General features: G+C 39.3%; 1 protein-coding gene and 1 long non-coding RNA gene across 9 annotated transcripts in view; one reads left to right on the forward strand and one right to left on the reverse strand.

The window, feature by feature from the left end:
- Window positions 1-15,201, forward strand: part of LOC139776799 (uncharacterized) — an 80,809-nt gene that overhangs the window by 54,843 nt on the left and 10,765 nt on the right. For all 8 annotated transcript variants that reach the window (XM_071713742.1, XM_071713743.1, XM_071713744.1 and 5 more), the window contains 4 exons: window positions 3,790-3,913; window positions 5,712-5,855; window positions 7,728-7,928; window positions 14,448-14,516. In XM_071713742.1, the coding sequence (XP_071569843.1) occupies window positions 3,790-3,913; window positions 5,712-5,855; window positions 7,728-7,928; window positions 14,448-14,516 (538 nt within the window). The remainder of the gene's footprint in view (window positions 1-3,789; window positions 3,914-5,711; window positions 5,856-7,727; window positions 7,929-14,447; window positions 14,517-15,201) is intronic.
- On the reverse strand, window positions 39-10,895 carry LOC139776809 (uncharacterized). Its single transcript, XR_011719191.1, has 2 exons — window positions 10,188-10,895; window positions 39-678 (listed from the first exon to the last, which is right to left on the reverse strand). It is a non-coding gene; the product is annotated as an uncharacterized lncRNA (long non-coding RNA).

A 15,201-nucleotide genomic window follows, 5' to 3' on the forward strand; every position in this document is an offset into this window, starting at 1 on the left:
TACTGATTTTTTCTCCATGAAATTTAATACAATCTACCTCATTCTGTAAAAGCCTTACGGCTACGATCTTTATTTTGTGCTTTAAGTAAATTTTAAAAGAAACACTATCTTAATTGAGATTTTATATATTGCTATCCGACATTTTTATAAAACATGCAGTGTTGTTCCTGATAAAGAAAAACAATTTACAATATATGGTTAAGTGCTTGTTCTTAATTATATATTTCTTATATAATTATTTATTTATATTTGTTTATTTATAAAAATTTTAATGCAAGTTACCCTTGCGCTAGCTATTATAAATTGCAGGAGTATTTACGTGCACTTAATCAAACAATAACAAGACTCCGACTCTACTTAACTTAATGGAAGGTGAAGTCGTGCTTTCGTGAAAGCGATGATAATTCGAAATTCCCGTTGAAACCCAGGCCTTTCGCAGCTGCAATCGATAATCGATACGACCAATTTGATGAACACGGGGCCGAGATATTTCCAGCATTCCTCACCTTCCTGGCGATGAAGTATGCAGATATCATACCCCTTATAGAATCTTATTATAGCCCGGCGAAAATCCTTAAATATGCCCGTATATACGGAGTGCTCTGAAACAATTGTATTTTCTTCCAGCCGTAGGGTTTTCGACTTGAGCTCGATTTCTCTATCACGGCAATCCGTAACCTGTAACGGTAAATATTGTCGGAAATTATAAATTGTAATTTTGTATAACTATTATTTAGATACCACAATAATAATATTAAATCTCAAATTTTTACTAAAATAAAACTCTAAATTACAGACTTGCAATAAAGCTGCAGATTATAAAAATATATATATATAATTTTGCATGAAATGTTAACGAAAAGATTTGTATAGGAAAGCTCTATCGTGTAATTCTATTTTTTGTTTTGTATTTACGTATGATATTTTATTTAATCTGATTTCGATTTAATCTGATTTTAATTCATTGCAAATGGGAGACTTGTCTGTTCTTCTCACAATTTTCAAATATTTATATTGATTGACGTTGCCCGGTAGAATAATTGGATTAAATGCTGCAGGAAGAATCCAACCAACAACCGCAACATTGTTGGCTGGTTTTTGCATACAGGACGTGATCCAATTAACTATCTTCCTATGTAAATAAAATCAAATTTTGCCTGCACTGGATAAGAAAAGAGCTCGAAAGAAAACAGTATCATCTTGTTAATATATATTCGCGGTGAAAAGCTTGATTCATATTATACATAACAAAATTACCGATTGCAACAAGTTTTCACAGAAGCAGCGTTGAAAGAAGGGAAACAGAGCAGAAGGCGATATTAAATCAATATTCAATTTATTTTGATGGCAAATTTAGATATGTTGTAAATGTGCTGTCATATGAGACGAAGAGTTAATCTAAAATACGAACGGAACTCAGTTATGCAAATTGATTTAACCGTTCGGAGAGCTTTCAGTTCTATTCCGAGAACGTCCATTTGAAGTCTCTGTCAACAGAGCAAGAATCTATCTCTCTCTTCTTGTCTCCCTCTCTGTTTCCCTTCTTTCTCACTTTCTACAGAAACAATACAGTGATATTAATTGTTGCTGGCCTCCAACATGGAAATGGAAAATACTAGCTTCCGCGAAATATTATCCCAGTCTTGCTATAGTTCGGACGGAAATTTTTGCGATTTCATGGTAACAATGGCACACGCGATGGTATATGATTGCCATTTTCGTATTTGCCTTCGTTCTGTTCCTACGTTCAATTCTGAGATGTTTTTCAAAAAAATTCGCAAAGTATTTCCTCTGTCTGCAGCAGGATATGAAACTAGTCACTGCTGTCTCAATATAAAATTGTTGCCATACGGTCTATAACGATGGACAATGAAATAACGCTTGAGCAAAATCTATTTCCCGTGAAACTGGATTCTTGTGCTTCGAAACGAGATATTGTGTTTAATCTCTTTGAATTTTCATGCGTTGTAAGTTGTAAGAAGTTATATTCTCGTTATATTCCTTGACGTGAACACCGAGATAATTATCTGAACTTCACATTTTAATACGTTTAGCTCGTACGTACGTTAAAAAAAAAAAAGAACGATTGAAATGGAGTTCCACGCTAAAGTTTCCATGTAACTAAGAAATTAAATTTATTTAGTGTTCGATGTCCGAGTGAATTAAAACGCTTTTGCTATGTAGCTAAAACGTTTCCACTTCACTGGACTAAGTGAAATCGCCATTCACCGAAATATCCGAGCGATATGTTCGCCGGTAGCGTAAATTCGCTCGCAATCGCACGTCGGAAATAACGTCGCTCTCCCTCGTTCCCTCGTTTAAATCCAAAAATGCAAAATTTCACGGACCACCGCACGCAGAAATCATGGTAAATGTCGCCGGATGGAAAAGAACGGGGCTATGTCGCTTCAAAGAATGCAATATCCGTTTAAAGGAAATTTGTTATCAGCGCAACTGCGAACGCATCGTAATTCTTGCAAATCAAGAATCGATACCGGCCAACTATCGAAAGAGGGGGAGTCAGACGTTATACAGGGTGTCCCAGACCTGGGCGGTGCCGTCATTCAGTGGGATTAAAAATAATTACGGCGGTTTCAATATCAAGAAATTAATTTTAGACCTAAATAATTGAGAGACGATTTTGCATTGAGTTTCGCAATTTCGAAGGGAGAGTAATATCTTGCGTTGACGATCAAGTTCAATGAGAATTTTAATAGAACGTTTGTGCGAGATATTAAAAAAAAAAATTCTTGAGAAAAAAATCGATACGGGATATTATACAAGGCTATTGAATGTTACGAAGTGGCTGCTGATATCGTATATCTCTTCTTCGTACAAAGCAACCATATTGCATTTTATGCCGGCGGAAGGATTATCGGGTTACATGAGTCGAGAATCAACGGAAGATATATTGCACGCATAATCGGCTGCAACACGCGCACTGTTGAATTATGCATCGGGAGACACGAAGCAAGAGAATTTGATTTGATGTTAAAGATTATATAATAAAACGAGAGCACAGCAGACACGTGTAATCCCAAGAGAAATCGTGAAATAGGGTTTTAATATCACCACTTTTTTTAATAACGTCACTTTTCATGTATGAATTCAAATAAGATTTTAGAGAGTCTGCTTTTCCGTTTTTCTTGTACAATACAAATTTTTCTACATTTACATCCTCGAATTTTTCTATTCTTTTCACATTTTGCAGCGTTTTATGAATATAAATAACAAAGAGACCTGCACTGTTAAATATTAAAGGATGAATTTTGAACCAATATCTTTAACCTTAAGTTAAATAACATTTTATTATTTTTATGTGTGTAGAAATTTATTATCTTGACCCAAAACAGTATTATTTCAACTCCATTGGTTTAATTAAATTAACAACATATTTTGAGTGGGAGCAGTGACAACTTATAGGAACGGTTAAAAATAACTCAAAGTACCTAAATATAATTTGACACTAGGAATTTAACAGTGTGTTAAAGCTTTTGTCAATTCCTGAGGACGCGGGGAAATGCAATTACACAAGTTTGCGCAAATACCAGTTAGGAACAGATGTTAATTACTACTTGAATTGCGTAAAAACAGATGTTAGTTTCTATTACTAATCTAATTCCGATAAGAACGGCGCGCGGCGTCGACGTTCCCGTTTCTCTCTGCCGAGAGATTTCAGCCCCGCGAAGTAACTGGCGCAAGTCGGCCGCTCAAGTCTAATGTGTAAGCCTATCTTATATACGTGGGGCCCGGGGTTTAATCGCAAAACGTTTGATTTATCGTTCGCAGGGGTACCAGCGGTATCGACATAGACCTCCGCCGAGTAGACATAGATCAGTGCCCGTTGCCGGCTGGATCCACGCAGCTGAACATATTCGCCGCCAGCGACAAGTGCAAAAAGCGCACCACCGAGGTAATGCTAATTTCTCGCCTCGTTCTTCCCGAGGATCGATGTTTCCCGCGAGTGTCCTTCCCGGTGTCGGGCGCGACGCGCGCTTAAACGTACCATACGGAATAGGGCAAAACCACTGGGGAGGTGTTTTTCCGCGTGGCGACCGACTCTATTTGTAAATGCCACTGTCGACCCCGCCGCGCTAGCATCCGCCGCGCGAAAAACACCCCGCTCGCGCAGCGTTTTTACCTCCCCTAACAAACCGCGTGAGCGTTATCGGTGTTTTACTTTTCATAGATTAAAACTCGCGAAAGAGAAAAAGAAAGAGAGAGTGGCAGGACTGACAGGTGAATGCGTCAGAGCTTTTTTTTTATCAATGTTTCAGTTAAATTTCTGTTCGCGATTATTGAGTTTTTACAGTTTAAATTTTACGGATTTTGATATTTAAATTGTAGTGTAAGTCACGTACTTTTCTTCGTGGATTCCTTGACAAATTTCACGGCACGTTTGCTGTAGTAAGAGCCTGAATGGAACCAACGTTAACCTCCCTCTTTGTAACGTGATTTTAAATTCTCCATTAAAATTTAAATTACAAATTTTTAACATCTTCGTTATTATGGAGATGTCAGTCCAAATTTTTGAAAGTTCAGCTGTTCTCCTCACGTAAGAGTATAGGTAAATACCAGGAGGAAAATCCTGGAAATTACGGGAAATCTAGAATGGCAAGTACATATCACTTGTCGGCCGACGCTTTATGTAAACCCCAAACTTTCAACCTCGTGTTTTTCCGAAACCGCGTTTTTCCGATTCGCGGCAAACGATAACTCACGAACTTGGAGAGGATCGCAATTTGGAAAGAACGTTTTCGAGCACCCTCCTCCCCGTCGGTCACGTGAACTGGGAGGCTTTCGAGGGGTAAAATATGTTCGTTGTTATAAAAACGATATAAGAATCATTTTTTACGTTTTTTTCACTCTTTACCCTTCATGACGCTATTTCGTCTCATTTTGTCTGCGTTTTTTATTTCTATTTTTATTTGTTTTCACTACGTTGGACTGGTTTATTCTGCGGCATGGCCGTAGTTTATCGTAGATATTTATTTTAATGGAGATTTTCATTATAACTGTGATATTTTTTAATATTACCTCGTTTTTTCACTTAAACGGTAATAGCGCTACATAAATGTATACGAAAGACAATGTATTTCGCCATTTTTTACGCTACGTACAATCCCTTTTAACAAATTGTTTTTATTTCTACTGCTTTAAATAGATCCCGTGCAAACTTAAAAATTAAAGTATTGCACATTAAATCCGGACGTTGAAATCTTAACACTGATTTTAACATTGACCTATTTTAAGTGAATTTCAACACGAGGTCTTAATATTGACTTATTTTAGATTAATCTTAATGTACAATTTTTCTTTAACTTTTTCGGATAATGGGAAATTAAATTTTGTAATGTCTAAAACACCGTTTTGAAGATTAATTAAATTGTTTTTTTTTTCGTTAAAGCAATGTCCAGTCAAAACGTGCTGTTATGAACGTTATTTTAAGTTATAAGTTAAATCAATACATGCTCACGAAGCACACTAGATAAAATAAACTTCAATTCTTCAAATATGACACATTGTAATGAAATATAGATAAATTTATAATCAAGTGGGACACTCGAGCGCGAGTGTCCAGCCGCGAGATCCATGAATCAGATCAGCTATCGCGAAACAATTCCGATGGATTATAACCATCCACAATAACGAAAGGCTTGAACACGTAGCACTGATTAGATACAATTGATCGTTTTGTCTTCTATTCGCAGTGCATCGCCATTCCCGGGCTTGGCTTCCGCCGCGGTAGTTATCGATGCGTTTGCAAACGAGGCTTCTACTACCCGGACACGAAATCGGACAAGAGGTACTACAATGGCACGGTCATTGAGGAAGAGTACGAGAGATTGATGATGGTGAGTAGTTTAAAGTAGAACTAATGTGTAAAAACAGCTTTGCTCTCCATTTTCTGCTTCGCAGAACGTTTAATGCTCTTTTGTAATATCTTCTTTTTCTCAGAAACACAGAAATTACTGTACCATAGAAGCAGCGAAATTGTATTAACAAAGTATGTAAGGTATTTAAATCTTCTTAAAGTCTTTATCAAATTTTGATGAACCCCATCGTAATAACGGCTCCTTTACCTCTTAAATATAAAGTCGATTATGTACACCCCAGCATATTTATGGGAGAATCTCTCATTAAACTTTAAACGCGCCAAAAAAAATGGAAATACATATACATTGTATCTTTCAATTCGCGAAAGTTTACGGGAACAATTGATTTTTGATTGAAAAATAGTTGATTATTTCGTCGATGGATTAAATAACTTTGTCCTCTGTATGATATTCAATTATGATCGGAACAATTATTTACTCGGAAAACACCAGAAAAAAATAATAATTTCCCTCAAATATTTGAAAGTAAAAGATCGACGATGCGGCGTGCAATTTGAAGCACATTTCGATGAATTTTCGATAAATTTGGTTTCGCCGTTATTGCACATGTAAAATGCGGTTTGAATGGAATATCCAGCGTGATATCAGCGTGATATCAGCATCGCATTCCACTTTTGTTCCGTTCGGTTCCCCGTTCTAAAGCTTCAAAAACAGGATCGCGGAGTGGAAGATCGCAGCGACAGCGCAATTAGATCGTCGCTGGCGACAACGGCGTTACGACGTAGCGCACGTTACCGTGCATTCTATTACAGCGGACGGGGAAGAGACTTTTTTTCCAGTGCAGTTTTCACGTCCGTCGGACCAGCCGTCTGTGCTCGTAGAAGCGAAATGGGTATTGACAGCGAAGCGCGATGGCATCTATTGTCACCGCGTGTTACGTATCTTTTGTGATTTGATGGGCATTTCCATCGCCCGCGCGCGCGCGGTAAAACTATTTTCCAGTCGCGCCCTTCAGTAGTTGGCGCTACCGTTTGTAACCGCAAACGGTTACAATGGGCGACGTCTCCTCCGCCGAATATCCTTAATAACTGGGAACCCGGGATATTAACGACGTGTCATCATTTTTTTTTTCGGTGAGCGCGTCGTGGACAGCGATGTGTGCATTGTTGGCTTGAAAGAGCGCCAGAAAGAGGGAAGTTGGAAATGATTATTTCAGTTTTTCACGAGAGACATCTCCTTCCTCGCTATTGCGAAAGAAAATTGGATGAGAGAAACTCGGAAATTATTATTCCTCTTGTTAGTCTTTCATGCAAAATATCTAGTAATGCATATCTTATTATGCATGATTTTTTAGAGGTGTTTCTTGCTCTAAAAATCAATCTCTTAAATATGACTGTCTTCTTCTAGATCGAAACAGTACAATTATCTTCAATGCCGTCTTAATTGTAAAGATATATTAACTTACAGATAATTTTTTTTGAAAAAATTTTTTGCCACTATGTTTTTCAGGAATTATATTTTTCCGATGTACGTCAATTCTAATTAATGCTTAGGCGTTTATGGCGGAAATTGTATCTGAAAATACTGCAGAGAAAGGAACTCGCGAAGAGGGAAATACGATCGCAGTATAACTAGATATTATCGATTATAGAATAAAGTTATATTCACTAAAACCATAGTCTTGAAGTCCAATACAAAGTGTATTTAACCCGTAATATGAAATTCGAATAAGAAGAGGAAATACGCGCGTCGCGCGTCGTATTTCTTCTCGAAAGTAAAAGAATTTCTCTCTTTTAACTGCAGCAACTAATTTCGGAGAACAGCAGTTATCGCACTCCTTTGCGGAGAGTCTCTCCTTGAGAGAAATAATTTCGCGTTGTTTGTCAACAGGGTGAAAAGAACCAATATGCCGAGAGCGGCTTGTTTGAATGTCTGCCGTGCGCCGAGGGGTGCGAGTCCTGCGAGGATGGCTCGCCCTGCGTCGTATCCCTGAACTGGCTGATGCGAACGGCGATACTTATCCTGGAGTGCTGCATCATCGCTTGCCTGCCAGCCGTCGCTCTTTTCACATGGAAATACGGGCATGTGAAGGTAGGAGCCGCGGCTCTTTACGTTAGACCCTTCCAAACTATCGATGGCATCGTTTAACGGAGACGTTTCGCCTCGTTTTCACAAATACAACATGCTGCGTAAGCGCGCGCTCTCGCTCCTCTTTAACGCCCTATATATTTATATAGGATTCATGTAGATAAATATATATCTGATGAAGAAGTCTGCGAATTAATATTAGCGCACTTTGCATCTTTTCCACCAGAAGCAGATTTTTTTAGTAGTTTACAGGCCGGTATCTACTGCCTCTTAATTAAGCGAGAGAGAGAGAGAGAGAGAGAGCCTTTGAGATGAGGCAATAAAAGATTTCAACTTATATTTCTTTAAAGTCTTTCAATATTTTACGATATTACCGATATTTTACAAGAGAATATTCCTCATTCGCAGGGAAAAGATTCTCCAAATTAATCTTTATATTTCGCAAGCTCAAAGCTTATTAATTGTCAAAGCTTAAATAAATCCGAACAATAGGTTCGCAAAGATGAAGTGCGGAATATATTTCAAGGCACCCGTATAAACGCGAGTCAATAAATTTCTAATATCATGATAGCTAATAGAGAGAACGTGTTCCACAAGCGTATAAATCTTTAGTCTACCCGGAGATAAAAGCCCAACAAGGGCTCAAGTAATGTCCGTAGTGAAATATCTATGTAGATGACATTCCGTCCAAAATCCATTATTTATGCGGGAGCAACGTAAGGCCGCGTAACGTCCGCAGTTGGACGGCATTTAAAACGACATTTTGATTTATTATGCAAAAATGCGTTAAATTCATAAAATTTTGCGAGTCGCACATTAAGTTATTCATTTTAAACTCGATTTGCTTCAAACTGAGTCGTGCAGAGTAATCTCGTTTTCGCGTAATACTGTGTCTCTTTTATACCTCAATACATTATATACATAAATATTTATGCTTCAGAAGCGCGATATCCTATCGTTTTCCGTCACGAGTGCTATTCTTAGACTTCCGACATGTTCAATCCAACAGACTCGTTTAAACGGGAGGATATCTGAACGCTGTGACAAAAGCTCAGCAGTAGAAAGAGAGTGCCGTTGTCGCGTTACAGCTTATCTTAACGGCCGATCGGATAAATCGAGGTTAACACGTTAATCCTGTTCAACTTAGATCACAGCCTCCGATATCGTGAGCGATTATTCGAAAGGCTCTTATCACGGGTGTAAAGTTACCGGATACTGTGCAGGGTCTCTTTAAACGATATCTGATGAATGAGTATCTCGTGACCCAATATAATTATGTCACGATGCCCATACATTTCACGACTGTGCTTGTGAGTTATCCCAATAATTTGATGTCACCCATTTATCTGAACAATTACTCGAACAACTTTTCTTCTTTTTACTTGTGAAATTATATTATCTCGATTATAATCATTATTCGTGATAAATTTATTACATTATCCCCAGTTATATATTCAATTTTAGTATTTATCGGAATAATTATCGACGTCCTCTCCTCTCAAATTATGCAACCGCGACGGATAAAGTTTCAACTGATACAGATAAAGCTTCGAATAAATCGAACAGGTAAATAAACATGCAGATACGGGGCCCTCGCTCAACTCTATATTCAGATAAATCCTTTTTTCGATCAAGAGCTTATTCTGAATATCGGCTATCGGGCTTTCTTCTTCGTCGCCGTAACTCTTCAAATAATATTTGAAACCCGTCTTCGTATTAAAAGCGCGATTGCGAGGAATCCTTTCGACCGCGAAGTGTTAATTAGTCCTTCTGAGCTCCAAACACCTTCATTCGCCGAGCCCTTGGGCTCGTGAAATAGCACCTCTCACAGCCTTTGCCTTTAACGAGGGCGAGAAGCGCGGCGCTGCGTTCGACCTGTCTAGATATCAAAGAGGTACTCTAGGATTCGACACTAATTAACGCAATAATGGCACGTGGCGAACTCCCTGGTGTTTTTGCGACGGTAATGATCCGGGAATTTCGAGAAAGGGGCAGACTAATGAAGTTTTCGAAGAAAATATAATTGACGTATGTCTACGAAAAATATAAGAGAAAGGAAATTTCTTCCTCTGCTCTGTGTTGGTCTAGTTTCCTATTAAGTTAATTACGCAGTCTTGAGCATTTGTTTTTTTGTTTTTTAGTTGCAAACACATATGTTGTTTGCATTTTTAACACTATTGAATACTCGACGGAGCTTCTCAATGCTAAGCTATTCAGATATTTATAACACGGAGCTTCGCCGCATCTTTAAATCATACGTACTTTAAAATCATATCAGATGATGGGCACAGGCATAAATCATCCCGCGTAAAACCATCCGCTTTCACGAGAGATACTTGCGACGTCGCGAATGCGAAAAAGCAACATGAACAGTTCTAGTGGAGACTCGTTTTAATTGAAAGCGAAGGGTAAAAAAAAAGGAGCTAAAGAAGGAAGAGGAGAGATGGTCTCGTGGTGGAGATTCAGCTGCGCGCTTTCGACGATAATTTCGCGGAATTTGTGACGAGTCGCCCCGTTGAATCTCGCGCAGAGAAACGGCCAGATTTTCCGTGGTATACTGTCACCGTAATCCCGAAATTGGTGGCGTCGAGCCATCGTCGCCCGTAGAATGGGGCTCCCTGCCTCTTGATTTTCCTCGGATGGGATCCAAGCCTGAAACATGCGACGTGCCCTGAGAATCCCGTGCATTAAAATTGCGCGTGGCGTCCTGTAAGCTCCCGTAAAAAACGATCCTAGGCGGGATAGAGGAAAAGTATTCGATGGATTCAAAGGAGTACCATTACCATATACATATAATTCTCGTATTAATAAAATAAGAATAAACGCGAATCTTTTAAACAGTAATATATATTGAAAGGAAGCATAAATTGCGCGTTATTAATTTCCTGATTTTCAAAATTATTCTTCTTGAAGATAAATCTTTTTATGAGAAAAATTTCATTCTACATTTTCAATTCTTTTTTTGCGGCAGATCACTCCGTTTTTTATTGTTTTTTTCGCAGTTTGGAGTATATATGTATAAAAATAATGAGATAATAATTAAGATATTTTAGAAGAAATTTTTGGAAACGGAACAACTGATAGTTTTATTGAAATTAATTGCAAAGTGTTTTAAATTATCGCTACTTTATCACTGCATGCTAATTAAGGAAAGTAGGATTACGTATGGTATATAATTAAAGTCAAGTATGTTTTAATTAGATTTAGATGACAAGACAAAGGCGGACGGAATAATCGCTTTCTTCTTTTCCTTACTCTCTTGACCCCATTAATAAATCTGGGAAGATAAACGGCGATGCGCGCAAGTTTAGCAAATTCGAGCACGAGTAAAGTTTCGGTCGTTCGATGTCCTCCCGCAAGCATCTATATTCGAGTTACGATTTACAAGCTTAATATCGTGGCGTAATCAGTCTTATGAAGTGGCACATAATATATATACGTGTGTTCAGATAGCTTAATATCCCGCCGGTCGTAATAATGGTCCGCGTCTGCGGACGTAACGTGGATTAAATCGAAATCAGAATAATGGAACTCGCGTGTGTGTGTGTGTGTGTGTGTGTGTGTGTGTGTGTGTATTATAACGGATTCACGTAGAATTCACGCAAACTCTAAAGCTCTTTTAGGCAAAACACAAATATTATTCTCTTCCATTTCGAGATTGCTTTATTCAGAAGGATCGAAAGATCGACGAACGTCTGATTTGACTCGGCGAGTGCGATCGTACAAGTCAAAATGTTAAAATAACGTATTTTAATTATCACACATGTGTGTTTCAGTAGTGAATTTGATAGCACTTAAGGATTTGCTAATTGAAATGCCATTCTCCGAGATTAATTCCGTGAGATATATCACTCCTTAACGGACGATCTGGAGTGCGTTGTATTAATTCATGTTACAAGTTGCTTCCGCAATATCCGGCTCAAGTTTACACTCAAGTTCATGCAATAATAATACCCAAGTTTGTACCGTAAATTGTATGAATTTCAATCACACCATCGTATTCAACATTCGCATTAGCCGAGGTCTGGAATTTCACACCTGGCAAGTTTGTTCGTGCTCTTTAGTGTCAATTTGAAATTCTGAATGTACCATTTCTAATTACAACTGGATAACCATTGTCGCCAAGTAAGAGACGGAGAAGCAGATTACTTACGATTTGTCGATCTTTAACTTATGCGGTCGAAAGAAAGGTAAGGCCTCCAAAGAGTTTTCGGGTGTTGCCTAACTCTCTAAAGTGGTCGAAGCGATCGTTTTTCGTTGGGAAGATCGTTAGGGGACATTCGTCTCCCGAAGAAGTTGGCGAACTGCAGATACGTCCTTCCCGGTCTTACCGCTTCGGCAATTCGTGCAAATCGCCTTTTGCCAGAAAGGAAACTGCACTTTACCGCTCGTAACACTAATAGCCTATGTAACTCCCGAGAGGGTTAAAAGCGTGGTTCCTTCTTTCTGTCCCCTCTCCTTTCTCTCTCTCTCCCTCTTTTTATTTGTCACCCACCCAAGATGGAACGCGGTGCAAAACGGGGTGAAACGGAAGCAACAAATAAGTCCGTCCTGGAGCGCGCGAATGAAACAGTCGAGACACGCGAACGGGAAATTAGCTTTGTTGCGGGAGACGAACTTTAACTCACTTTATTCGCTATTATTCTCCGCCCGGTGTTCGCGCTGCGGCGGATTTTGCGGCACTTCCCATCGCGATGCCCGCGACCTTTCCTTTACTTCAGCACGTTTCTTGAATATCGTATGAAAGCGCAAATGGATGAAACTAGGTGCGACGCATTTATAACCCGTTATCGGCTTTAAGAATTCAGTTGGCGGTCGTAATAATACATACACCACTGACAATGAGTATCGCGCTTACAGGAGTCCGTCTGTAACACGCCGCCGCCGCCGCCGCGGACCGCTCATTAAATATTATCGCGTTACGAGTTTCATTGTATTATGCAAAGTATTCCGTCTTCATTGATATCGATCTATCTTCCTCGGCAAACTATAGGTTGAATAATTTATGAGTTGTGAGCAATTGAAAGATTTAAATTTACAGATATCACACACAAATGTTGCAGTTTTGCACAACAGGATTACTTTAATAGAACTGTAATTTATGAGTTAAGAGAGCGTGGTTTACACAATGTTTTTCTTTATTGGCCACAGGCCTGCCATTCCACTAATGGCTAGTAAAAAAGCGCCGTATACATATTTTAAGACGCCGCGCCGGTAAACTAACATACTTTTTTCGTCGTCGGCTAGCACGTTAGCAAGTTAAAATATTCCAAGTTGATAGCGCCACGCTAGTTTTTTTCCACGGCAAAAAGTGTCATGTAAGTTGCATGTAGCTGACTTTTTAGCAATTCACGGGCAGATTTTAGGATAGTCTCAAAGGTCGTATTTGCAGAACTGTATCGTTGTAATATTTGTTTCCGAGAAGCGCAAAATAATATCTAAAAAATACGAAATACTGAATATAAAAATTATTTTAATAAAAATTATTTTATCTACAGTTATTTCACCTTTAATTTCTCCCTTTCTAGAATTTCTTCATTTATACTTGCGATGTGTATTTTTCGTGACTATGTATTTTGGAAAAAATTTTTAGTACCGATAAAAAATATAAATATTTTAATTAAAGGTACAGTAGAAAATATCTAGCATGTATCTGCCCATTTCAAAACTATTTTTAACAGGACTGCAAATACGATTTCTCTACAGTCACTTTTTCTGACTTTTAAGCATACACACTGCAGTGTGTATGTCTAATAAAACATATTGTATACAGTGTGCTCTTTGATCGCACTGCAATCTCTGCAAATAAACAGATTTTGTTCAACAGAATAAACCGAAGTGAACAGCGAGCACGCCTAGATACCCGCTCTATTCACTTGTGTATAACCAACATGTATATTTTGAATATAAACTTGGGGAGCACAATGCTGTGGAAACAGCTGGCAACATAAATAAAGCATTTGAGAGATACTCTTAAATAACAGATAACCCGGAATACCATTGAGAAATTTCACGTTCTGTGGTAGTACCTTTGAAAATAAACGTGATTAGTTTCACCCGCAGTAAATTCCGATTACCGCAAATAATTAGAAAAGCAAAACTGTCTGTCTAATTTAAAGATAATGTATATTATTTTCGTAACATTAAACTGGCAATGAGGTAAAATAAGTATCGGAGAAGGGGAATTTAAGGAAGAGGGAGTAAAAATTTTCAAAGCTTCGTGATACAAAAGTATGCCGAAGAATCTTGAGGATTTACGGACTCGAGAATCGAAAACTTTGACGTCTCGAAAGTCTCCGTCTGTATAAACTATCGCGTAGATCGAGGTCATTTTTTGACAGATGCGATTTCTGCCAGTTCGCATCAAACGGCAGGAGAGGCGCGATCTTCCGCCCACTGCTCTCGTCGCGACTCTGATTTTATTTACGCGTGTTCGGTCCCCAGCGTCCCGTCCCATCGGCATCGGCGCGGAGTTCACAAGTCAGCGGCGCGTGAATGAACAAGCAAACCGATTTGTTGCAGGTGGTACGAGCGGCCAGCCCGGTTTTGTTGCGCGTGATTGTCCTGGGCGCCTTCTTCATATACTGCACGGTAAGTGGGATCCTTCACGTCGCGTCGTCGCGTCGTGTTGTCTTGCGCGTCGCCTCGCCTCACATATCCCTAGAACGTATTTCATATTCATGAGGGCGTCGGCGTCCGATAACAAAGCCTCCTCACGCGTGTGCTTACCGCGCGCGCGGCGCGGCGCGTTCTCCGCTCTCTCTGTGCCGCATGCAGCATCCCGTCGCGTCGCGTCGCGTCGCGTCGGTTGCATAACCGCATCTGTCGCGGCGACTGCACCGCCCTAATGTATACACGCGCCCTATGCGCCAATTATGATAACGCATAATTCGCGGTATCGCAGCACGCATCGGTCGCGAACATCGTGTATTCACCAGCTATTAATGGCCCTCATGTTTTGCTAATTAAAGTGGACGTGCCGAATGTAGGTAACGGACAAAGGGATGCGTTCCATGAGATGGCCCGCGACCATCCAGTTCCAATGAGAAATCGTAATCCATCGGCTCTCTATCTCGTCTGTAATTACGACTCTCTTCTCGCGATCTGTAACTTTCAAAATATCCCGGAGTTATGAAGTAGTCACTTTAACTTATGTTAAATTGGAGATCTTTGCAATTAAGCAGATTTCTCGAGAGTTTTCACGAGAGAGCGATTCAAAGCGGCGCGTCTCTGATGGCGTCCCTCAAAAGGAATGAGGGCTTCTTATTATTCATTA

This window comes from Temnothorax nylanderi, unplaced genomic scaffold, assembly GCF_030848795.1.
Source record: "Temnothorax nylanderi isolate EJ_2023f unplaced genomic scaffold, tnyl_v1.0 TNYL_tig0129_pilon, whole genome shotgun sequence".
Lineage (NCBI taxonomy): Eukaryota > Metazoa > Arthropoda > Insecta > Hymenoptera > Formicidae > Temnothorax > Temnothorax nylanderi.